The 27,328-nt window shown below is 47.7% G+C and overlaps 1 protein-coding gene across 3 annotated transcripts in view; it reads left to right on the top strand.

Moving 5' to 3' along the window:
• Positions 1 to 27,328, top strand: part of PTPN3 (protein tyrosine phosphatase non-receptor type 3) — a 1,027,556-nt gene that overhangs the window by 438,731 nt on the left and 561,497 nt on the right. For all 3 annotated transcript variants that reach the window (XM_063922728.1, XM_063922729.1, XM_063922727.1), the window contains one exon: positions 21,003 to 21,091. In XM_063922728.1, the coding sequence (XP_063778798.1) occupies positions 21,003 to 21,091 (89 nt within the window). The remainder of the gene's footprint in view (positions 1 to 21,002; positions 21,092 to 27,328) is intronic.

Genomic DNA, 27,328 nt, shown 5'->3' with positions numbered 1-27,328 from the left:
CTCAGCTGAAAAAGACACCGTCTTTTCAGCCTCAATCCTTCCTTTCCCATTAGGGCATGCAGGCAAACGGCCAGTCATATCTGCCCAGACATAGAGGTAAGGGAAGTAGACTGCAGCAGGCAGCCCCTTCCCAGGAAAAGAAGCCCTCCACCGCGTCTGCCAAGTCCTCAGCATGACGCTGGGGCCGTGCAAGCGGACTCAAGGTGGGGGGGTAGTCTCAAGAGTCTCAGCGCGCAGTGGGATCACTCGCAGGTTGACCCCTAGATAGTACAAGTATTATCCCAGGGGTACAGATTGGAGAGTCGAGACATCTTCTCCTCGCAGGTTTCTGAAGTCTGCTTTACCAACGGCTTCCTCCGACAGGGAGGCAGCATTGGAAACAATTCACAAGCTGTATATCCAGCAGGTGAAAATCAAAGTACCCCTCCTACAACAAGGAAAAGGGTATTATTTTTCCACACTATATTGTGGTACTGAAGCCAGACGGCTTGGTGAGACATAGTCTAAACTGAAATCTTTGAACACTTACATAAAAGGTTCAAATCGAGATGGAGTCACTCAGAGCAGTGATAGCGAACCGGAAAAAAGGGGACTATATGGTGTCCCTGGACATCAAGGATTACCTCCATGTCCAAATTTGCCCTTCTCAACAAGGGTACCTCTGGTTCGTGGTACAGAACTGTCAATATCAGTTTCAGACGATGCCGTTTGAATTATCCACGGCACCCCGGGCCTTTTACCAAGGTAATGGCCGAAAAGATGTTTCTTCAAAGAAAAAAGGCATCTAAATTATCCCTTACTTGGACGATATCCTGAAAAGGGCAAGTTCCAGAGAACAGTGGGAGGTCGGAAGAGCACTATCTAAAGTAGTTCTACGACAGCACGACTGGATTCTAAATATTCCAAGAATCGCAGCTGTTTTCCGACGATACGTCTGCTGTTCCTAGGAATGATTCTGGGCATAGTCCAGAAAAAGGGTGTTCCTCCGGGAGGAAAAAGCCAAGGAGTTATTCGACCTAGTCAGAAACCTCCTAAAACCAGGCCAAGTATCAGTGCATCAATGCACAGGAGTCCTGGGAAAAATGGTGGCTTCTTACGAAGCGATTCCATTCGGCAGATCTCAGGGGATTTGCTGGACGAATGGTCCGGATCGCATTTTCAGATGCATCAGCGGATAATCCTGTCTCCAAGGACAAGGGTGTCTCTTCTGTGGGGGCTGCAGAGTGCTCATCTTTTAGAGGGCAGCACACTCAGCATTCAGGACTGTGTTCTGGGGACCACGGATACCAGCCTGAGAGGCTGGGGAGTAGTCACACAGGGAAAAAATTTCCAAGGAAGTGTGGTCAAGTCTGGAGACTTCTCTCCACATGAATATACTGGAGCTAAGGGCAATTTACAATGCTCTGAGCCTAGGAAGACTCCTGCTTCAAAGTCAACCGGTGCTGATCCAGTAGGACATCATCATGGCGGTCGCCCACGTTATCAGACGGGGCGACACAAGAAGCAGGAGGGCAATGACAGCAAGGATTCTTCGCTGGGCGGAAAATCATGTGATAACACTGTCAGCAGTGTTCATTCCGGGAGTGGGCAACTGGGAAGATTTCCTCAGCATAAATGAATTCCACCCGGAAAAGTGGAAACTTAATCTGGAAGTTTCCACATGATTGTAAACCGTTGGGAAAGACCAAAGGTGGTTATGATGGCGTCCCACCTGAAGCGCCAGGTCAAGAGACACTCAGGCAATAGCTGGGACGCTCTGGTAACACCGTCGGTGTACCAGTCGGTGTATGTGTTCCATCCTCTGCTTTTCATACCCAATGTATTGAAAATGATAGGAAGGAGAGGAGTAAGAACTATACTCGTGGCTCCGGTTTGGCCAAGAAGGACTTGGTTCCCGGAACTTCAAGAGATACTAAGAAGGGTCTTGATTCGGCAAGAACCGTGTCTGTTCCGGGACTTACCGCAGCTGCGTTGACGCCAAGGCGGGTGAACGCCGGATCCTAAGGGAAAGAGGCATTCCGGAAGAGGTCATCCCTACCCTGGTCAGAGCCAGGAAGGAGGTGACCGCACAACATTATCACCACTTAGGTGAAAATATGTGCCAGGGTGTGAGTCCAGGAAGGCTCCACGGAAGAATTTCAACTAGGTTAATTTCTACATTTCCTGCAAACAGGAGTGTCTATGGGTCTCAAATTGGGTCCATTAAGGTTCAAATTTCGGCCTGTTGATTTTCTTCCAGAAAGAAATTGGCTTCAGTTCCTGAAGTCCAGAAGTTGTTAAGGGAGTACTGCATATACAGCCCCTTTGATGTCTCCAGTGGCACTGGGCGATCTCAACGTAGTTTTGGGATTCCTAAAAAATCACATTGGTTTAAACAACTCAAATCTGTGGATTTGATATATCTCACATGGAAAATGACCATGCTGTTGGTCCTGGCCTCGGCCAGGCGAGTGTCAGAATTGGCGGCTTTATCTCACAAAGCCATATCTGACTGTCCATTCGGACAGAGCAAAGCTGCGGACTCGTCCCCAGTTTCTCCTTAAGGTGGTGTCAGCGTTTCACCTGAACCAGCTTATTGTGGTACCTGCGGCTACTAGGGACTTGGAGGACTCCAAGTTGCTGGATGTTATCAGGGCCCTGAAAATATAGTTTCCAGGTTGGCTGGAGTCAGGAAATCTGACTTGCTGTTTATCCTGTATGCACCCAACAATGCTGGGTGTTTCTGCTTCTAAGCAGTCGATTGCTCGTGGGATTGGTAGCACAATTCAACTTGCACATTCTGTGGCAGGCCTGCCACAGTCTAAATCTGTTAAGGCCCATTCCACAAAGAAGGTGGGCTCATCTTGGGCGGCTGCCCGAGGGGTCTCGGCATTACAACTTTGCCGAGCAGCTACGTGGTCGGGGGAGAACACGTTTGTAAAATTCTACAAATTTGATACCCTGGCAAAAGAGGACCTGGAGTTCTCTCATTCGGTGCTGCAGAGTCATCCGCACTCTCCCGCCCGTTTGGGAGCTTTGGTATAATCCCCATGGTCCTTTCAGGAACCCCAGCATCCACAAGGACGATAGAGAAAATAAGAATTTACTTACCGATAATTCTATTTCTCGGAGTCCGTAGTGGATGCTGGGCGCCCATCCCAAGTGCGGATTATCTGCAATACTTGTACATAGTTATTGCTAACTAAATCGGGTTATTGTTGTTGTGAGCCATCTTTTCAGAGGCTCCGCTGTTATCATACTGTTAACTGGGTTCAGATCACAGGTTGTACAGTGTGATTGGTGTGGCTGGTATGAGTCTTACCCGGGATTCAAAATTCCTCCCTTATTGTGTACGCTCGTCCGGGCACAGTACCTAACTGGAGTCTGGAGGAGGGTCATAGGGGGAGGAGCCAGTGCACACCACCTGATCGGAAAGCTTTACTTTTTGTGCCCTGTCTCCTGCGGAGCCGCTATTCCCCATGGTCCTTTCAGGAACCCCAGCATCCACTACGGACTCCGAGAAATAGAATTATCGGTAAGTAAATTCTTATTTTAATATCCATATGGACCGGCATCCATTGAGTGACTATCACTCCTTAGTGGGTAACGTGTTAAACCAAACAGATTGTTGGGTATGCTCTCAAGTACCTCAGGGTCACAGCAAATCAGGGCTAGTACCATTTCCTTTAACGTTAGGGGAGGTACTTGAGCTAAGTGGTGGGAGACCGGTGGATCGGAGGTTTAACATCTCCAGCCCTCCTAGTTTGAAGCTCCACCAATACCATGTGGATAGGTCCCTCTTATGTTTCAACATCTCCAATCCCAGAAAACCGGGAAATTGGGAAGTGTCGTGGAGCAACCTTACCATGACCTTTTCACACAGAGCAGATAGAATGCCTACAGATACAGAGCTCGTACGCCATATAGCCAGTAGAGGAAAATCTTTCCGGTATCGATATACCTTAGGAAATAGGATTACTAGAGTTGGAGAGGTATCACCAGGATACTGTGCACATATCGTACAAACTGATACGTGCATTAAGCAGATGGAAGAATTAGGGTCAGGAGATTTCACCTGGAAGGTTTGTAACATGATCATGTCCTTCTCCGTCCCTTATGTTCTCCCCGATGATGCATATTTCATATGCGGGAGAAAGGCGTACAAGTGGCTTGCCCCAAACTCTGAAGGATTGTGTTATATTGGAAAAGTATTGCCTGAAGTGATGACTGTAACACATGACAAAATGAAGGACATACACCGTGGTGCCCAAGCTCCTTATACTCACACTCATTACGAGCACCGAGTTAAAAGACAACTGTCAGAAAGGTTAGAGCATCCGGCCTCTGATCTTATCCATGAATCCACCGGGATTCAGGTTCTGGTAGCGTTAGATTTCACTCGCACCGCTCGAGGTGTGATGAATTATAGATACATTTCCGCACTCGCCAATTTGTTAGATAATATCACTGAAATGTATGATGACACGTTTAGATACACTGGAAGAGAACTTCAAGCCTACAAAACAGAACTAGTTCAGCATAGGATGGTTCTTAATTATCTTACAGCAGTAACAGGCGGATATTGTGTTACATTGGCAACACAGTACGGCATAAAGTGTTGCACGTATATCACAAATAGCACCGAGGATCCGGTAGAGGTCATAGACCAAAAGATGGACGATATTCTCCAATTGAAGTGGGAATTTCGTCGAAAACACAATCTCACCCTTGCTGCTGTAGGTAATGAGCTGACTGGTTGGGTGTCATGGTTGAACCCGCGAAATTGGTTCTCCGGTTTAGGAGACTGGGCTCAAGGAGTCATAATGGATGTTGGAAAGTTTCTCCTATGTATCTTGGGTGTTGTTATATCGATTGGATTGATATTTAGATGCGGGCAGGCTTTAATGAGGTGCAAACAAAGTACAAGAGTGATGAGCTTGAGGAGCGAGGAAACTGTAATTAACCTGGATTTGATTTATGACCCAATGATAGAAACCAGAATGTGATGAAAATGCGATTATACAGTCCGTTTCTTTCACCTGTTTTTCTGCTTTTCCCCAAGATACAAAGACCCCCTTGGACGAGGAAGTTGACGAGACGCTATACAGACAACAGACAAACACCAAAGAAGAAGATTTGACAACTTTAAATATGGACACTTGATGAACTTTGCCATGGATCCCCAGTTTCCCTAGTATTTTTAAACTCACGCTAGCCCAACATTTTTGTAAATCTGATGGCACTGACAAAGCTTGTTGCTCATGCCTAAGGAGCAAAACAGCGCAAAGAAGACGACTCTCAACAGATACCGAACACAACTTCAACAACAGATGTACATTTCCCTGACATAGAATATCATTGCATTTTTCGTAAGTGTTCTTTATCTTCATCTCTACAACCCTCAGGTAACGACACACATAGACGATAGGGAATACAGGCACAGATATTAGCAACCACATACCTCCCCCATTCATGTATCATCAACTAAAATGTGCATCCCCATTTTGTTACAACCACAGCCGAAATGAGCTCGGTAGAGTTTGACAGCCCATCCACAGACCTGTACCACAGGATAAGAAGGAATTCAAATGTATACTTCGCAATACCTCGAAGCTTGATTTACCACACGTACGGCACGATGATACATGACCCTCCAAACATGGACTCATACACACATGCTTCTGCTTTCTCACTAGGTCATACCCTCTTCACACCTACTCCACTCTTCTCCCCTACCCAACCATGGAAATCAATTAACCCCTGACTTACATTTTTCTCCTTAAATATTTTAGAAGGTGGCAGTTATTATTGACTGCCAAAGGGTGGACTGTCAAAGTCAGAAAAATGTCTCTATGCACGTTGCCATATTTGCACCGCACACTGGTCCGCGCTGCGCATGCGTACGCTCTCCCGTGAAGGCGCATACCCGCAATAGCGTGCACTCGCAGGCGCGGTATGCGTATTTACGGTAGAGTTTATGTAGTCGTAGCGTGCGACTCATTCGTTACAAATGTTCACAATTAATGTAGTTTGTAGATCATGGTCACCTTGATAGATTCTGAAAGTCTGGTTAAAATAGAAGGTCCCTGTTTAAAGGAATCCCTCTTTGTATTGTACGAAGGGTCTGACAGGAATCATACAGCAGTGTTTGGTACCCATCGGAAGAGTATTTAATTAGTAATATTCCGGTGTTGGTTTGGAGCGTATTAATCGCTCGTGCGAATAGTTATGGACATAAGAAGTTTATGTCCATTTCTATTATTTACACATACTCAGGTATGCGGCGGGAAACCCAGTTTCCCACCCACCTGAGCTGTTGGAAATCGTCACAGCCCACCTGTATGAATCACCCTATGACCTTTTGTTATGATGCAGGGCCGAATTCCTTCGGCCAATGGACAATGGGATTGTAGGACCAGGAGATTGCATTGTGTGTGGGGCATAAATAGGCAGGCCGACCACATCCAGCTCACTCTCTCATCAACGGTTATCTGCTGATAGCCGGGAGCTGGATATCGAGGCGCAGGCGATCATACCCTTTGTGCGTAAGTTTCTCTCCGTAATCATTGTCTTTCTGTGAGCCAATTTCTCTCATCTCTCTCTCTCTCTCTCTCTGTTCTGTTCTCTCATATCTCCCCTAGACTAGGCTAGTATTGTATTGTATTAGATAGTATTGTATTGTATTGCATTTAGGTCAGTGTAGTATTGTCCTTTTGTATTTATTGTTTAGTTCTGTGGTTAGGAAGTCTCTGTTATATTGTAGTGTATCATTTGTACTGTTATCCCCTTTTACAAATATATTAGATATAATACAGTTAATAGGCTTTGGAACCTAGACCAGTATCTGTGTATTTTCTATAGTGTTAAGTGTTCACTTGAGCGTCGGTGACGCTCAAGCAGCTTTGTAGTTAGTCAGGTTACACAAGGTTGCACTTACACCCTGTACTCACATTAAGGTATTCTGTGTATTTCATTGGTATAAGGTTTAAACATTAAGGTATAGCGTTGTGAGCGTCTGCGCCGCTGGTGACCTCCTCGTGGTCTCGAGCGTATGCTACGCCATAGCGAATCATTACTCTAGTCATAACCAATAACGTGTCCTGTGATCACTGGGCCGTGAGCGAACGTGACGCTTGAGCGTCTCGCCTACGGCTGAGCGATCGTTACGCAACCAGCGTACCATTACGGTACTTCTTAAGCAAACAGCGTACAGTGTTCTTAGACTTCATAAAGGGTTATAATTACGACAAAAAGTATTTAGAATTGTCAGGACGGCTGGAGTCAGAAAAACTGACTCGCTATTTATCCTGTATGCACCCAAAAAACTGGGTGCTCCTGCTTCTAAGCAGACTATTGCTCGCTGGATTTGTAGCACAATTCAGCTGGCGCATTCTGCGGCTGGACTGCCGCATCCTAAATCAGTTAAAGCCCATTCTACAAGGAAGGTGGGCTCATCTTGGGCTGCTGCCCGAGGGGTCTCGGCTTTACAACTTTGCCGAGCTGCTACTTGGTCAGGGGCAAACACGTTTGCAAAATTCTACAAATTTGATACCCTGGCTGAGGAGGACCTTGAGTTCTCTCATTCGGTGCTGCAGAGTCATCCGCACTCTCCCGCCCGTTTGGGAGCTTTGGTATAATCCCCATGGTCCTTACGGAGTTCCCAGCATCCACTAGGACGTCAGAGAAAATAAGAATTTACTCACCGGTAATTCTATTTCTCGCAGTCCGTAGTGGATGCTGGGCGCCCGTCCCAAGTGCGGATTGTCTGCAATACTTGTACATAGTTGTTGTTGTTCACAAAAGGGTTATTGTTATGAGCCATCTGTTGAGAGGCTCCGTTAAATTTCATACTGTTAACTGGATATAGTATCACGAGTTATACGGTGTGATTGGTGTGGCTGGTATGAGTCTTACCAGGGATTCAAAATCCTTCCTTATTCTGTCAGCTCTTCCGGGCACAGTATCCTACCTGAGGCTTGGAGGAGGGTCATGGTGGGAGGAGCCAGTGCACACCAGGTAGTCTAAAAGCTTTCTTTTAGTTGTGCCCAGACTCCTGCGGAGCCGCTATTCCCCATGGTCCTTACGGAGTTCCCAGCATCCACTACGGACTACGAGAAATAGAATTACCGGTGAGTAAATTCTTATTTTTAAGGGCTGGAGGGTGAAAACTATTAGCCATAAGCAGGGTGTTGCTGTCAGTGTCTTTCGCATATACCGATGTTTGGATGGAATTGCCCCTGATGTGTAATTGTACATTCAGATAGTGAACAGAAACACTGCTTAAATCGTAGGTGAATTTGATTGGAGAATCTTGGGAATTGATGTTATCAATAATAGGATTTTAATACTTACCGGTAAATCCATTTCTCTTAGTCCGTAGAGGATGCTGGGGATGCTTCAAGTACCATGTGGTATAGACGGGATCCGCAGGAGACATGGGCACACTATAAGACTTTGAATGGGGGTGAACTGGCTCCTCCCTCTATGCCCCTCCTCCAGACTCCAGTTATGGGAACAGTGCCCAGGGAGACGGACATTTTGAGGAAAAGAATTTAATTAATAATTTAAACTAAGGTGAGATACATACCAGCTCACACCACCAACACGCCGTACAACATGGCATTCAACAACAACACATGCAACGGCATGACCAACAGCAGTCACAGAGTTGACTGAACTCAATGCAACATGAGCGTAACAATAACCAAACTGCAGATACAGCCCGCACTGGGACGGGCACCTAGCATCCTCTACGGACTTAGAGAAAAGGATTTACCGGTAGGTATTAAAATCCTATTTTCTCATACGTCCTAGAGGATGCTGGGGATGCTTCAAGAACCATGGGGTTTATACCAAAGCTCTAGAACGGGCGGGAGAGTGCGGATGACTCTGCAGCACCGATTGACCAAACAAGAGGTCCTCATCAGCCAGGGTATCAAACTTGTAAAATTTCACAAAGGTGTTTGATCCCGACCAGGTAGCAGCTCGGCAAAGCTGTAATGCCGAGACCCCTCAGGCAGCCGCCCAGGATGAGCCCACCTTTCTGGTAGAATGGGCTTTAACCGATTTCGGTAACGGCAATCCTCCCGTAGAATGAGCCTGCTGAATCGCATTACAGATCCAACGCGCAATAGTCTGCTTAGAAGCAGGAGCCCCAATCTTGTTGGGAGCCCACAGGACAATCAGAGCCTCTGTTTTCCTAAGCTGCGCCGTCCTGGCGACACAGATCCTCAAAGCTCTGACCACATCGAGAGACTGACTCCGCCAAGGCGTCAGTAGCCACTGGCACCACAATTGGCTGGTTAACATGAAATGATGAAACCACCTTTGGCAGAAATTGTTGACGAGTTCTCAACTCCGCTCTATCAGCATGGAAAATCAAATAGGGGCTTTTGTGAGACAAAGCCACCAACTCAGACACTCACCTTGCAGACGCCAAGGCCATCAACATGACCACTTTCCAAGTTAGGCATTTTAACTCAACCTTGCGCAAAGGTTCAAACCAATGTGATTGCAAGAATTGCAACACCACATTAAGATCCCATGGTGCCACTGGGGGCACAAAGGGAGGTTGGATGTGCAGCATGCCTTTTACGAAGGTCTGAACTTCTGGAAGAGAGGCCAATTCTGTCTGAAAAAAAGATCGACAAGGCCGAAATCTGTACTTTAATAGAGCCCAACTTTAGTCCCGAATCCACACCTGCTTGTAGGAAATGGACCAAACGCCCCGGTGAAATTCTTCCGTAGGATCCTTCTTGGATTCACACCAAGACACATATTTTCTCCAAGTACGGTGGTAATGCTTTGCCGTTACTTCTTTTCTAGCCTGAAGAAGTGTGGGAATGACTTCACTGGGAATACCCTTTCGGTCTAGGATTTGGCGCTCAACCGCCACGCCGACAAACGCAGCCGTGGTAAGTCTTGATACACGCACGGCCCCTGTTGTAACAGGTCCTCTTGAAGAGGAAGAGGCCAGGGATCTTCTATGAGCAACTCCTGAAGATCTGGATACCAGGCCCTTTTTGGCCAATCCGGAACAATGAGGATCGCCTGAACCCTTGTTCTTCTTATAATTTTTATCACCTTTGGAATGAGTGGAAGTGGAGGGAACACATAGACAGACTAAAACATCCACAGTGTCACTAGGGCATCCACCGCTATCGCTTGAGGGTCCCTTGACCTGGAACAATATCTATGAAGTTTTTTGTTGAGGCGGGACGCCATCATGTCTACTTGAGGAACTCCCCAACGACTTCTCACTTCTGCATAAACCTCTTGATGAAGACCCCACTCTCCTGGATGGAGATCGTGTCTGCTGAGCAAGTCTGCTTCCCAGTTGTCCACTCCTGGAATGAAGACTGCTGACAGAGCGCTGGCATGTTTTATTGCCCAGCGAAGAACCTTTGTGGCCTCAGCCATCACCGCTCTGCTCTTTGTTCCACCTTGGCGGTTTATGTACGCCACTGCTGTCACGTTGTCTGACTGAATCAAGACCGGCAGACCTCAAAGAAGATGTTCTGCTTGCAGTATGCCGTTGTAGATTCCTCTTAATTCCAGAATGTTTATGTGTAGACAAGCGTCCTGGCTCGACCACTTTCTCTGAAAGTTTCTTCCCTGTGTGACTGCTCCCCAATCCCGAACCTGCGTCCCTCCAGAAGGTGAGAACTGTGCGGCCACCACAGAAGGGAGAACTGACACCTTTGCCGGTTTCAGAATCTGTTTTACCATGTTCTGTATTTACAGAGCTTTTTTCACTGGAAGAAAAATTCTCTCCAATTCTGTATCCAGAATCATACACAGGAACGACAGCCGTGTCGTTGGATCCAACTGTGATTTTGGCAAATTTAGGAGCCAACCGTGTTGTTGCAGAGTCGTCAGTGAAAGGGCAACATTCTTCAACAATTGCTCCTTGGACCTCGCCTTTGTGAGGAGATCGTCCAAGTACGGGATAATTGTGATTCCCTATTTGCGCAGGAGAACCATCATTTCCTCCATTACTTTGGTGAAAATCTTCAGAGCCTTGGACAGACCAAACGGCAACGTCTGGAATTGGTAATGACAATCCTGCACAGCAAATCTCAGGTAAGCGTGATGTGGAGGATATATGGGGACATGTAAGTAGGCATCTTTTATGTCGACCGACACCATAAAATTCCCCTCCTCCAGACTGGAGATCACTGCTCGTAGAGACTCCATCTTGAACTTGAATTATTATTATTATTTTTTTAGAAAGAAATTGAGAGATTTTAGGTTTAGAATCGGTCTGACTGATCCATCTGGCTCCGGGACCACGAACAGGCTTGAATAAAAACCTTCCCCCTGTTGAGACGTGACAATCACTTGATTCTGACACAACTTTAGTATCGCAGCGCTTACTATCTCCCTTTCTGGAAGAGAAGCTGGCATGGCCGATTTGAAAAATTGTGAGGGGGCACGTCTTGAAACTCTAACTTGTACCCCTTGGTTACTATGTTTACTATCCAAGGATCCAGGTCCGAGTGCACCCAGACCTGACTGAAGAATTGGAGACGTGCCCCCACTGGTGCGGACTCCCGCAGAGGAGCCCCAGCGTCATGCGGTGGATTTGGTAGAAACCAGAGAGGACTTCTGCTCCTGGGAACTTGCCACAGCCTGTGACCTTTTTCCCCGTCCTCCTCCCCTCGCAGCAAGGAAGGAGGACCCACGACCTTTTTTGAATTTATTGGGCCGAAATACTGAATCTGATAGTGAGGCGATTTCTTCTGCTGTGCAAGAACATAAGGTAAAAATAAAGACTTACCCGCGTAAGCCATAGACACCAGGTCAGTAAGGCCGTCGCCAAACAAGACCCTACCGTTAAACGGTAGAGACTCCATCGCCTTCTTAGAGTCAGCGTTAGCATTCCATTAATTAATCCACAACGCTCTCCTTGCTGAGACTGCCATGGCATTGGCCCTTGACCTCAAAAGGCCAATATCCCTAACAGCTTCTTTTAAATATGCTGCAGCGTCCCTGATGTGACCCAGAGTCAAAAGCACACTATCCCTGTCTAGGGTATCTACCTCAGATGACAAGTTATCTGCCTACCTTTCAAAAAGCGCTACTTACCCATGCCGTAGCAACGGCAGGCCTGAGTAGCGACCCTGTAGTGTGACATAAATGGATTTTAGCTTACTATCCGCCACCTTTTTGGATAGACGCGATAAAGCTTTGTCTACCGTGGGGATTGACTCCACCTTTCCCTGTCCCCAGAGGGGAACGGATATGCAACTGGAATTCTTTTGGGAACATGTATCTTTTTGTCAGGATTTTCCCAAGCTTTTTCAAAAAGTGCGTTCAGTTCATGAGAGGGAGGAAACGTTACCTCAGGTTTCTTTCCTTTAAACATACAGACCCTAGTATCAGGAACAGCAGGGTCCTCAGTGATATGTAATACTTCTTTTATCGCCACAATCATGTACTGAATACTCTTAGCCAATTTTGGATGTAATCTGGCATCACTATAGTCGACACTGGAATCAGAGTCCGTGTCAGTATCTGTATCTGCTATCTCGGTAAATGAACGTTTCTGTGACCGAAAGGGTCTGGGCCTGTGACAAAGAATCTTCCATGGATTTTCTCCATGTCCGGTTCTTAGACTCAGATTTATCAAATCTCTTAGTCAACTTAATCACATTTGCGTTTAAAACACTCAACATATTCACCCAATCATCCGTCGGCGGTGCTGACACGGTCACTCTCACAGTTTTTTCTGTCCCCACTCCAGCCTCCTCCTGGGAAGAGCACTCAGCCTCAGACATGTCGACACACACACGTACCGACACCCACAACCACACTGGGGCTATAGGAGACAGACCAACAATACAGCCTGCCAGAGAGACACAGATAGAGTTCAGCCAGCTCACACCCAGCGCCTATCCCGGTACTGAAGCAAGTAACAAGACTAGTCTAGGGAATGTGTGTCTTGTACAGCGAAATGTCTCTCATCCCTTGGGGACTCACTACCCTGTACTCAGGATAGTGTTCACTCTCAGTCTAGTGGGGCTGATCCCCCATGGTTTGCCTCCATTAAAGGTATGATTTCAAATATTTCTACTAAGCTGTCTCACACTGAGAATGAAACAAAATTCTTACGGCAGTCTATGGATGACCTGGTAAATAGAGATTCAGCTCACATGCCTGCGCCCCACACTCTCGCCATTTGCCCACACAAGCATACTCTGGCCCAAATCATGCTGAGTGATACTGATCATGACACATCGGATCAAGAGGAGGGTGAAGTGGATGCGAATGGAGGGATGCTGTCCTGTCACAGGGTATACAGGCCCTCATTGAGGCTATCAGATCTGTCCTACATATTCCTGACAAGACTGAAGATGTGGAAGAGGAATTTTATTTTAACACTAAAAAAAATCATCAGCTACTTTCCCCGCTTCAAAGGAATTAAATGCCCTGTTTGAAGAGATGTGGGTGAACCCCGACAAAAAGTTTCAGATCCCTAATAGGCTGATTTCTTCCTTTCCCTTTGCTGTGGAGGATAGGAAGAAATGGGAAAACCCGCCGATTGTGGACGCATCAGTGTCCAGGTTGTCGCGTAAGATAGTCTTACCAGTTCCCGGGGCCACGTCCTTAAAGGACGCAGCTGGGCGCAAAATTGAGACCACTCTCAAATCTTTATACACTGCGGCTGGGGTGGCCCAGAGACCCACTATTGCTTGTGCATGGATCAATAGGGCCATTGCTAAGTGGTCAGGTAACCTAATTGACGGCTTAGATTCCTTACCCAGGGGGGACATAATTTTACTCCTACAGCATATTCAGGATTCTGATAGCTTTATGGTGGAGGCCTTAAAGGAAATTGGTTTGCTCAACGTGCGCACCACTGCCATGGCAGTGTCAGCATGCAGAAGCTTGTGGCTATGCCAGTGGACTGCGGATGCGGATTCCAGGAAAGGCGTGGAAAGCCTACCATTAACGGGTGAGGCTCTTTTTGGAGATGAATTGGATACGTGGATATCCAAAGCTACGGCGGGTAAGTCTACATACCTTCCTTCCGTAGCAACCCCAGCTAGGAAAACCTACTCTGCTCCAACTCTGCTGTCCCTTCGGACTGCAAAATTTAAAAGAAAATCCAAGGGTTCTTCTAGAATTTTCAGAGGTGGTAAAAGTAAACCCAGAAAACCCGCTGCTGCAGGTTCTCAGGAACAGACCTCCGGATTTGCCTCCTCAAAGCCTTCAGCATGACGGTGGACCGCACTGCCTGGAAGACAGGCAGGTGGGAGCCCGGTTACGTTATTTCAGTCACATATGGGCGACATCATGTGAAGATCCCTGGGTCAAATAGCTGCTCGCACAGGGATACAGACTGGAATTTCATGAACTCCCACCTCCCAGACCCTTCAGATCCGGCTTTCCAGCTTCTGCCGAAGTAGGTATGACTTTGCAGGCAGCGATTCAAAAACTGGTACAGACTCAGGTCATTGTTCCAGTTCCACTACACCTACAAAACAAGGATTATTATTCCAACCTGTTTGTAGTACAGAAATCGGTAAGGCCCATTTTAAACCTTAAGTCACTGAATCCATACTTACGGGTGTTCAAATTCAAAATGGAGTCTCTCAGAGCGGTGATCTCAGGTCTGGAGGAGGGGGAATTCCTGGTGTCTCTCGACATTAAGGATGCGTACCTTCACATTCCGATTTGACCGCCTCATCAGGCTTATCTCAGGTTTGCACTGCAGGACTGTCACTACCAGTTTCAGGCCCTGCCCTTTGGCCTCTCAACGGCACCGAGGGTTTTCACCAAGGTGATGGCAGAGATGATGTCTCTCCTCCGCAAAAAAGGAGTGAACATCATATCATACCTGGACAACCTGCTGATAAAAGGGCCTTCCAGGGAGATAGGTTGTTGGACAGCATTGCCCTCTCAACCAGACTTCTCCAGGATCACGGGTGGATTCTGATCCTACCAAAATCCCACCTGGAACCAACAAAGAAGCTTCCATTCCTAGGAAAGAGCCTGGATACGAAGGCACAAAAGGTGTTCCTTCCCTTGGAAAAGGCAATGGTTACCCAGTCAGTGGTGCGGGATGTCCTAAAACCAACCGGGATATCGTTGCATCTGTGCATTCACCTTCTGGGGAAGATGGTAGCCTTTTACGAGGCTCTGCAGTATAGAAGGTTTCATGCCAGTCCATTCCAGCTGGATCTATTGGACAAATGGTCCGGATCACAGCTACACTTACACCAGAGGATATGTCTGTCACCAAAAGCCAGGATTTCTCTTCTGTGGTGGCTCCATACTTATCACCCGACCGAGGGTCGACGGTTCGGGGTTCAAAATTGGATTATGCTAACTACGGACACAAGCCTCAGAGGTTGGGGAGCAGTCACCCAAGGGGAACTGTTCCAAGGAAAATTGTCAAGTCAGGAAGCCATTCTTCCGATCAACATTCTGGAATTAAGGGCCATATACAACGCCCTTCTACAGGCATCACATCTTCTTCAAGTTCAAGCCATTCAGGTTCAGTCGGGCAATGTGACTGACGTAATGTACATAAACTGACAGGGCGGAACGAAGAGCAGAGCTGCAATGTCAGAGGTAACAAAAATTTTCCTCTGTGCAGAGAGACACACGGTGACGTGGTCGGCAATCTTCATTCCGGGACATTTACGGGAATAGACATCTGGGAAGCTGACTTCTTCAGCAGACCCAACCTATATCCAGGAGAGTGGGGCCTTCACCCGCAGGTGTTCGAGTCCTTAACAAGTCGGTGGGGATTTTCACAGATAGACATGATGGCCTCTCGTCTCAACAAGAAGCTAAAGCACTATTGTTCCAGGTTGATTGACCCACAAGCTGTGGTGATGGACGCTCTGGTGACTCCATGGATTTACCAGATGGTTTACGTGTTCCCACCTCTTCCACTGATCCCAAGAATTCTCAAAAGAATAAAAAGGGAAAAGGTTCAAGCAATTCTCATTGCTCCAGTTTGACTGAGAAGGGCCTATTACTCGGATCTACTGGAGTTGCTCCTGGAGGACCAGTGGCCTCTACCTCTGGAAGAGTATCTTCTGCAACTGGGGCCGTTCGTCTATCAAGATTTACCGTGGCTATGTTTGACGGCATGGGAGTTGAACATCAGATTTTAGCCCAGAAAGGCATTCCGAACAAGGTTATTCCAACCCTGATTCAAGCTAGGAAAGGGGTAACGTCTAAACATTACCACCATATTTGGAAAAAATATGTCTCGTTGTGTGAAAACAGGGAATTTCCTGCAGTGGAATTTCAACTGAGACATTTTCTCCTTTTTCAACAGTCAGGTGTGGATGTGGGCCTACGTTTGGGCTCCTTGAAAGTCCAGATTTCGGCCTTGTCCATTTTCTTCCAGAAACAATTGGCTTCCCTCCCTGAGGTTCAGACGTTCCTGAAAGGTGTTCTGCACATCCAGCCGCCCTTTGTGTCTCCCACGGCACCATGAGATCTTAACGTGGTATTGCGATTTCTGCAATTGGACTGGTTTGAATATTTACAGGAGGTTGACGTTAAATTTCTTACGTGGAAGACCCTTACACTGTTGGCCTTGGCTTCTGCAAGGCGTGTGTCCGAACTGGGGACATTGTCTCACAAAAGCCCCTGTTTGGTTTTTCATGAGGATAAAGCTGAACTCAGAACTCGTCAGCAATTTCTTCCTAAGGTGGTGTCTGCGTTTCATATCAACCAATCTATTGTGGTTTCGGTGCTTACTGACACCTCTGCTACCTCAAAGTCCCTGGATGTTGTGAGGGCTTTGAGGATATACGTGAAGAGGACAGCTCGTCACAGAAAATCTGACTCACTGTTTGTTCTCTATGATCCCAAGAAAATTGGGTGTCCTGCTTCAAAGCAGTCTATTGCTCGCTGGATCAGGCTTACTCTACTAGGTCATTGGGTTCTTCCTGAGTGGCTGCCCGGGGTGTCTCGGCTTTACAGCTCTGCCGAGCAGCTACTTGGTCAGGATCAAACATGTTTGCTAAGTTTTACAAGTTCGATACTTTGGCCTCTAAGGACCTTCAGTTTGATCAGTCAGTTCTGCAGGAACCTCAGCACTCTCCCACCCGGTTTGGGAGCTTTGGTACATCCCCATGGTACTAATGTGGACCACAGTATCTTCTAGGACATAAGAGAAAATAGGATATTAATTACCTCCCGGTTAATCCTTTTCTCGTAGTCCATAGAGGATACTGGGTCCGCCCTGTTCATCTTGTTTCCTGCTGTTACTTAGTTAAGTAATGTTATTGGTTCAGCTGTTGCTGTTCCTGTGCAGTTTGGTTAGCATGGCATTCCTCTTGTTTGTGTGTGCTGGTTAGAATCTCACCACTGTTCAGTTAAATTCTTCTCTTGAAGTATGTCCGTCTCCTCGGGCACAGTTTCTAGACTGAGTCTGGTAGGAGGGGCATAGAGGGAGGAGCCAGCCCACACTATTGATTTCTTAAAGTGCCCAAGGCTCCTAGTGGACCCATCTATACCCCATGGTACTAATGTGGACCCCAGTTTCCTCTAAGGACTACGATAAAATGATTTACGGTAGGTAATTAAAATCCTATTTTCTCTGTCCACTTTATTTCTCTCAGAGACTTATTACATACTGTAGACCCTAGATAGAGAGATGATTATGTTTATTAAGCCTTGCATGGAGATAAAGTACCAATTGGCTCCTGTCATGTTACAGGCTGGGTTGAAAAATGGCAGTTATGAGCTGGTTGGTTTGGACTTTATCTCTGTCCACTTTATCTCCATGCAAGGCATAGTAAGTAGACCCCAGCGAGAGAGGAGAGGGCAGGAAAGGGAGATACAGGGTGTCAGGCAGAGAGGGAGGGGGATCGAACGGGAGAGAGGGAGAGGGTAGCAAAAGAGAGAGACCATATCAGGAAGAGATAGAGTGGACAGAGAGAGGGAGGTGACAGGTAGAGAGACAGTGTCTGTGAGAGAGAATAAGAGATAGGAGAATAAGGGGGGATATCAAATTATACCCGTTAAAACATTGGGTCCGAAAAATGGCTGTTTTCGTCCGTTTATCTGACTTTTTTTCCGATTTTTCACAAATTTTTATTTTTTATTTTTTACAGGCTATCCTGTTAGAACGCGTGTAAAAAGTAAAAGTTTATCCCGAAAACACACGGGTTCAGTGAAACCTGTGTGTTTTCGGGTGATTCTGCCTCGCCTGCGGGAGACAGGTGAAACAAAATCCCTGATAAGCCGCGGCACGCGGCGGCTTATCGGGGCTAATTAGATAGCCCCCGGCTGAGATTGGCTATCCCCTTAAGAGAGAGATTAGGAGGAAGGGGGAGCGAGCAGGACAGAGAGAGGGCTTCAGGAAAGGAAGAGAGACAGAGAGAGGGGAGCAAGATAGAGAGAAATTGGGAGAGACAGAGAAAGTGAGTGAGAGGGTGTCGGAGGGAGAAATGGGAGCAAGAGTGAGGAAGAGAAGGTGTCAGGGAAAGAAAATTCAGGGAAAGAGAAGGAGAGGGAGCAAGTGGGAGAGAGAGAGTGTGTGTCAGGGAGGTTGAGTGAGTAGAGCAAGAGAGAGTGAGTCAGGGAGGGGCAGCGAGCGGAAGATATACTACCTGTTACAGGCTACATACAGCACAGGTCTCTGATGGGGGCAGGCACTTCACAGCATTAGGCTTTGCCCCCTTCCCCATACATCTGCGAATTGCGGCACTGCACTCATTGGCGTAACTAGACATTTTTCTCCCCTAAGCCAAAAAGTTATCTGGCGCCTCCCCCCCCCCCCCATAATTTGCACTAGTAAAGTGGTTAATCTGTGCGCACCTTCGACGGGTGCACAAAAAGGGGCGTGGCATTGCAGGAAAAGACTACCTTATACCCCAGTTTTGCAACCTGCACACCCAGACTTTGGCCACCACAGGAAAAAAATAATCCTGATTCATGCCTCTTACATTATTTGTAATTTTTCCTCCGTATAGTAATGCCCAGTATACATTATGCCACATACTGCAATGGCCCTTAGACATTATTCCACACACAATAATGCCCATGACACAATATGCCACACATCATAATGCCCCCGACACATTATACCACACACCGTAATGCCTGTGACACATGACAGGCATCGCAATGCCCATTATTCATTATGCTACACACTGCAATGCCCCTGATACATTATAGCACATACAATGCCTGTGACACATTATGACACACACCGCAATGTCCCTGAGACATTATACCACAATGCCCGTGATATAGTATGCCACACACCGTAATGACTGTGACACATTATGACACACACCGCAATGTCCGTGATACATTATGACACACATCGCAATGTCCGTGATACATTATGCCACATACCGCAATGCCCATTACACATTAAGTCCTACAGTAAGGCTTCTAATTACTCTTAAATTACCTGCTAGTTTGCCAGCGGTTTCATGATCTTGGTTCCATGCATGGTGCCAGGGGTTTTGATGCTCAGGATGTCATGCTCGTTGCCAGGGGTTTCATGCGGTAGGTGTTATGTTAGTTGCCAGAGGTATCATGTGCTGGGTTTCAAGCTTGTGTCCAGGTGGTGATATTCGTTGCCAGGGGTTTCATGCACTGGGTGTCATGCTCGTTGCTAGGGGGTAATGCTTGTTGCCAGGGTTTTCATGAGCTGGGTGTTGTGCTTGTAACCAGGTGGTAATGCTTGTTGGTAGGGCTGTGGTCCCAGTGCCAGATATTCCCCCACAGTGCCAGGTACACATATGCCCCCAGTGCCATTTATGCCCCCCCCCCAGTGCCAGATACACATATACCCCCAGTGCCAATTATGCCCCCCCACCCCAGTGCCAATTATGCCCCACCACACCAGTGCCAAATATGCTCCCCCAGAGCCATATATGCTCCCTCAAGTGCCAAAAATGTTCCCCCCAGTGCCAAATATGCCCCTCCAGTGCCAAATATGCTCTCGCCCAGTGCCAAATATGCTCCCCCCCAGTGCCAAATATGCTCCCCCCCCCAGTGCCAAATATGCTCCCCTCCAGTGCCAGGTACACCCCCATCCCTCCCCTCCGGGCTCCCCCGCTGCTGTGAGTTTTGTGAATGAGGGACACGAAGGGCACAGCATGCGCCTCTCCTGTGTGTCATTCCTGGGTCTCCGTCAGCAGCGGTGTGTCTGTTTAATGAAGTCCCCGTTTGTGAGCTCTGATTGGCTTACGAACGGGCACTTCATTAAACAGACACACCGCTGCCGCCGGAGACTCAGGAGGGACACACAGGAGAGGTGTGCGCTGTGCCCTCAGTATCCCTCCCAGTAGAAATCAGTGGCGGCTAGGGCGCCCCGCAGCCCTGCGCTCCTCCAAGCGCACGCAGTGGTTGCAGACCCCTAGTTACGCCACTGACTGCACTGTACTGCCGCTGGACACCCAGCTTAGAATAGGCAAGAAATGTGATCAAAGTGACTGTGGAATGATTGTTGGTGCCAAACTTTTTCTGTGTGATTATTTCAGAAATTGCTCTTCTCTTGGGATTTTCATGTGCAACGGTTTCTAAAGAATTCAGAGAATAGTGTACAAACCAGAAACAAAGGAGGATATGGATAGAACAGTAATTATAACGGTGTGGCTGGGATGGAGCAGGGCCTGTCTGAGGTGACCTAGCAATGTCCGGGTCCATTTACTAGCAGGATTGGACTGGCCCACAGGGGTACAGGAGAAACCCCCGGTGGGCCCAAGCTCCTCTTGGGATCAGGTACCAGGTTGTGCACTTGAAGTATACAATATACACATGTTACCTTACACTGCACAGGACTATGGTGTATTTAATACAGAGTATTGTTGTTTTTAATCTGGTGCGTTATCATGCATGCAAAGGGCCCAGACCATGCACTCTCCAATAGTTAGCCAAACCTCTGTGGCAGCTGGCCATACCCTTAAACACGGGCCCCTTGAACAATGTTTCCCGGTGGGCACTTCATGCCCCAGTTGACACTGTTTACTAGTTAGCAATAAAATAAACCAACATATGCTGTAAGTTTTAAAGTTCAATTCATTTCTTTCTAGGACCTTCATAACTTAGACCTACTAATTGGAATTGCTTCAGCAGGCATAGCCGTGTATAGAAAACAGATATGCACCAGTTTCTATCCATGGTAAGTACCGAACATATTTGCTTCACACAAATTTACAAATTCTCTGTAAACATGTTTCAACACTATTAGCATTATTTTTACGTTACATTTATTTTGTATTAGATTTATTATTCTTAAGCTATTATCCTCTATAACTTTTTTAAATGCAGAGTAAAATCTTTAACAAAGCTTTAACAACCGTTTTTATATAATATTTTCTGTTGATGTATCTATCATGGATATTGTTGAGGTTCCCATATGAACTGTGCAAAATAGTGGGTCGGATTCTGAGTCTGCTTTTCCATTCGGTTGTGTAAGCCTACTTATGCTAATACGAGAATCAGCTCATGCAGGAGCAGATTTAGGACTGAGGCCGCCCCCAGGCACAGCAGTAACGGCTGCCCCTCACCTGCCTAATGTTCTATATATTTTTTGTTTGGTTATATGGTAAGCCCTGATTTGATGATAGACCATTTAATAGAATAATATAGAAAAATATGTTTTTTTCAAATTATGTATACATACAGTATTTACTAAGTAGGACAGCTTGCAGGGGCAGTATGTGCATGTCCTACCCATTTACACTACATTCAAGATGACATATGGTACAGTACAGTGGAAATGTTTTGCAGTTACTGGTACTTTTTGAGCTGACGATTGCGCACTCCTGCGGGTCGTTAATAATATGTTCTGCTTGCCCATGCTGTATAGTCAGTCATAATATATCATTAACCATGCCATGTTGCTAAATGCAGCAGGGCATGGTAGATTGTGCTATTGTACCACTGCATCGTGCAGTGTGAACAAGCACACAATATGATGGCCCACGGATCGGCCGGGAACACCTCATTTTGATATATACCCAGCCTTAATCTTGGACATCAAACTTACTTCATCTAAAACAAGTGAATACCGAGGGGCGTAGCCTGACGACCAAAGGTGCCAGACATGTTTTACATAGGCTCCTGCAATCCCTCGGCTTTTCGGGGATTTACAGCCCCATTTCTGTCTGGAGTAAAGCTGTACCTTGTTCAGATAGCCTTAGGGTAACACCGCCCCCCCCCTACACTGTGGGTCTCTCACTGCCACATTTCAGGTGCCCTAGCGTGGTCCGCTCATTGCGGCCTAAATTGCTTCCGGAGCCGGGGAGTGGAGTTCGCGCGGCAGCCGGCTGGGAGAACCAGGGACGCCGATCTGCCCGCGATCCCGGTTAGACGACCTCAGCTGCCTAGCATATACTCCCCCAGCCTACAGTACCTAAGCCCGGACGGAGGGAGCGGGTGAACGCGGCACAGTGGCCGGAGACGGCACCTCCCGGGTCCCGAGCGGCAGTGTGAGTGACGACGGCCAGCGCGACATCTGGCCCGCGCTGCCCGGCGGCCGGGTGACCTCTACCTCCACACGGGGGAACTGTGTGTGCCTCCGCCCCGCGGCCCCAACCTGACCAGTGCCCTGGACCCTATGGATGAGCCCAGGACAGCCGACCACAGATAGCAGACGGGCAGAAGTGATTGCCTGGAAGAGAGGTGAGAGGGGGGCTGTTATAGCAGATACCAGTGTGAGCTGTTAATTTATTTAAACCGCACTCTCCACCACGTCCAAATAAAAATGCATCCTCTACCGAAAAATCTCACAAGTTGTCTGCTTTGAGTTCTCCCTTTGAACCCTCTCCTACGACTCCAGTCTCGCAGGTCGGCCTGGGAGATGATGCTCAATGAAGCAGCTGTTGGCCTCCTTTAAAGCGGATATTTCAGCGGACTTCAGATCAGCGCTTCAGGTTTGCCAACAATCAATAGATGAAGTAGGCCAGCACACTGACCGGTTGGAAACCAAACTGGAAGAAGTTGTTGCATCCTACAACGGACTTATCACCCTTAATGATGATATGCAGTCGGAAATCACTGAACTCTGCGCCAAACTTGGAGACCTTGAGGATAGGTCGCACAGGTACAATATCAAAATACGGGGTATTCCGGAATCTGTTCCAGCGACGGACCTGCTTGAGTTCGCCACGGACATATTTACTAAACTGCTCCCGAAAGTTACGATAACATACTTTCTATTGGATCGAATTCATCATCTCCCTAAATCCAAAAATGCTCCAAAGGATGCCCCAAGAGACACTATAATGAGGTTTCATTATTTCCATGTCAAAGAGATGGTCTCTGTGCAGCTCGCCCATCCGATTCCTCCAAAGTTATCCTAGGTGATCTTCAGATCTTCTGTGATTTATCCGCTGCCACGTTGGCGTCTCGTCGCTCCTTCTACCTGGTGACCAAGGTTTTGATGAAGGCTGATATTCCAAACCGCTGGGGATTCCCGACCAAATTAATCATCAGGAGGAATGGGCCACGAGTGTGGTCTCCACACCGGCGGACGGCTCTCATACCCTGCGTTCCTGGAACCTGGAGGACGACTCTTCTGTAAAGGCCACAGATCATAAAATATCCCCCGACTGGGCTACCAAGCTCCATTCCCCATGAAGGTAGAGTGCGACTAGTGTCTTAGTGACTCAGTGAATTTGCACGGACGTTTATTACGGTCGTATATTACTCTACTTCATATACTACACATGCTACTTGTATGTTTTTTTTTCCATAAGTTTTATGTTCATGCTATTTTATATATACTGATGGGTGGGATGATCAGCTGTTCGGCTGACCTACTTGTATCTACCTATTAGGTTAGCGTTCACTGGTGTTACTTATGTTTTTTCTCTCTTCAGAATGTTCGATGTAACTGTTTGCTACATAGCTTTTCTCTAACGTCCTAGAGGATGCTGGGACTCCGTAAGGACCATAGGAAATAGACGGGCTCCGCAGGAGATAGGGCACTTTAAGAAAGCTTTGGGTTCTGGGTGTGCACTGGCTCCTCCCTCTATGCCCCTCCTCCAGACCTCAGTTTTACACTGTGCCCAGAGGGAAATGGGTGCACTGCAGGGAGCTCCCTGAATTCTCTGCCTAGAAAGCATTTTTGTTTGGATTTTTTCTGTATTTTTACAGGGAGCACTGCTGGCAACAGGCTCCCTGCATCGAGGGACTGAGGAGAGAGGAGCAGACCTACTTAAATGATAGGCTCTGCTTCCTCGGCTACTGGACACCATTAGCTCCAGAGGGAGTGAACACAGGTTCGTCCTGGGCGTTAACTCCCAGAGCCGTGCCGACGTTCTCCTCACAGAGCCAGAAGTAACGAAGCCAGAAGACGTCTCAGGCGGCAGAAGCCTTCAGAGCTTCACAGAGGTAACGCACAGCACCGCAGCTGTGCGTCATTGCTCCCATACACCTCACACACTCCGGTCACTGTAAGGGCGCAGGGGGGCGCCCTGGGCAGCAATATAAACACCTTTTATGGCAAAAGACTATATACATGTACTGGTGGACACTGTACATGCATATAAAAGAGCCCCGTCATGTTTTAATAACTTTGAGCGGGACAGAAGCCTGCCGCCGAGGGGGCAGGGCTTCTCCCTCAGCACTCACCAGTGCCATTTTCTCTCCACAGAACCGCTGAGAGGAAGCTCCCTGGACTCTCCCCTGCTTTACACACGGTGAAAGGGGGTTTTGAAGGAGAGGGGGGTGGGGGGGGGGCACATATTTGGTGCTTTATTACTACACAGCGCTTCTGGGAAAAGGCATTCTGTGTTTTCTTTCCTGGGGTATAGCGCTGGGGTGTGTGCTGGCATACTCTCTCTCTGTCTCTCCAAATGGCCTTAAAGGGGATACGGTCTTCAGAAAAGAGTTTCCCTGTGTGGGTGAAGTGTGTCGGTATGCGTGTGTCGACATGTTTGATGAGGAAGGCTCGCTTAATGTGGAGGGGAGTGCTTGAATGTCAGATCGCCGTAGGCAACGCCGACACCGGAATGGGTGGATATGCTGAATGTCTTAAATGCAAATGTAAATCTACTGCAAAAAAGGTTAGACAAGGCTGAAGCTAGGGATCAGTCAGGTATCCAGACCATGCCTGTCCCTGTGGCGCCTGGACCTTTGGGGTCTCAGAAGCGCACCATATCCCAGATCGATGACACAGATACCGACACGGATACTGACTAGTGTCGACTATGAAGATGCAAAATTACAGCCGAGTGTGGCAAAAGGTATTTGGTACATGATTATTGCAATTAGAGGTTTTGCATATTACTGAGGAACCCCCTGTCCCTGACACGAGGGTACACATGTATAAAGGAAAAAAGACTGAGGTCACTTTTCCGTCCTCATTTGAGCTAAGCGAATTGTGCGAAAAGGCTTGGGAATCTCCAGATAGGAGACTGCACGTTCCCAAAAGAATTCTTATGGCGTATCCCTTTCCACAAATGGATAGGATACGATGGGAATATTTGCCTAAAGTAGACAAGGCGCTGACACGCTTATCCAAAAAGGTGGCACTGCCTTCTCAGGATACAGCTTCCCTCAAGGATCCTGCTGATCGCAAGCAGGAAATTACCATGAAGCACATTTACACACATTCAGGTACTATTGTTAGACCGGCTATGGCGTCGGCCTGGGTTTGTAGTGCTGTCAAGGCATGGGCAGATTCCTTATCTACGGAGATTGACACCTTAGATAGGGATGCCATTTTAATGACCATAGAGCATATCAGAGATGCTGCCTTGTATATGAGAGATGCTCAAAGAGACATTTGTTTATTAAGCTCCAGAATAAACGCTATGTCTATTTCTGCTCGGCGGCTCCTGTGGACCCGACAGTGGACGGGTGACGCCGATTCAAAGCGGAATATAGAGTCCTTGCCTTACAAGGGGGAGGAGTTCTTTGGAGACGGCCTCTCTGACCTTGTCTCTACTGCAACGGCTGGTAAGTCAAATTTCTTAACTTATGTCCCCCCGCAACATACAAAAAAGGCACCTCATTATCAAATGAAGTCCTTTCGTTCCAATAAGAGCAAGAAGGTACGGGGATCGTCCTTTGTTACCAGAGGTAAAGGCAAGGGAAAAAAGCTGCACACAGCTAGTTCCTAGGAGCAGAAGTCCTCCCCTGCATCTGCAAAGTCCACCGCATGACGCTGGGGCTTCCCGGGGGGAGGCAGATCTAGTGGGGGCACGTCTTCGGTTTTTCAGCCAGCCACGTCTGGGTTCGCTCGCAGGTGGATCCCTGGGCATTAGAGATTGTTTCTCAGGGGGATACAAGCTGGAATTCAAAGACGTGCCTCCTCGACGGTTTTTCAAATCGGCTCTGCCGGCTTGCCCGTCAGAGATTGAGCTAGTGTTAGCCGCAATCCAAAAATTGTATATTCAACAGGTGATAGTCACAGTTCCTCACCTCCAGCAGGGAGAGGGATATTACTCAACCCTGTTTGTGGTCCCGAAACCGGACGGTTCGGTCAGACCCATTTTAAATCTAAAATCCCTGAACCTGTACTTGAAGTGGTTCAAGTTCAAAATGGAATCACTCAGGGCGGTCATCGCCAGCCTGGAGGGGGGGGGGGGGACTGGATGGTGTCCCTGGACATAAAGGATGCATACCTTCATGTTCCGATTTTCCCCACTCACCAGGCGTTCCTGAGATTTGCAGTACAGGACTGTCACTACCAGTTTCAGACGTTGCCGTTTGGGCTTTCCACGGCCCCGAGAATTTTCACCAAGGTAATGGCGGAAATGATGGTGCTCCTGCGCAAGCAAGGGGTCACAATTATCGCATACTTGGACGATCTCCTCATAAAGTCGAGATCTCGGGAGAAGTTGCTGGACAGCGTGTCTCTGTCCATGAAGACGTTGCAGTTGCACGGCTGGATTCTCAATATACCGAAATGCCAGCTAGTCCCTGCAACGCGTCTGACCTTTTTGGGCCTGATTCTAGACACAGACCAGAAAAAGGTTTTTCTTCCGATGGAAAAGGTTCAGGAGCTCATAGCCCTGGTCAGGAACCTATTAAAGCCAAAAAAGGTTTCAGTGCATCATTGCACACGGGTTCTGGGGAAGATGGTGACTTCATACAAAGCCATCCCCTTCGGCAGGTTCCATGCGAGGACTTTCCAATGGGACCTCTTAGACAAGTGGTCCGGGTCCCATTTACAAATGCATCAACGGATCACCCTGTCTCCCAGGACCAGGGTATTTCTCCTGTGGTGGCTGCACAGTGCTCACCTCCTGGAGGGTCGCCGGTTCGGCATTCAGGGCTGGGTCCTGGTGACCACGGACGCAAGCCTCCGAGGCTGGGGAGCAGTCACACTGGGAAGAAATTTCCAAGGTCTCTGGTCAAATCTAGAGACTTGTCTCCACATCAACGTCCTGGAGTTGAGGGCCAT

Source organism: Pseudophryne corroboree, chromosome 5, assembly GCF_028390025.1.
Source record: "Pseudophryne corroboree isolate aPseCor3 chromosome 5, aPseCor3.hap2, whole genome shotgun sequence".
In the NCBI taxonomy this organism is placed as follows: Eukaryota; Metazoa; Chordata; class Amphibia; order Anura; family Myobatrachidae; genus Pseudophryne; species Pseudophryne corroboree.
The sequence above is the reverse complement of the archived record's forward strand: the minus strand, read 5'-3'. Positions and strand labels throughout refer to the sequence as shown.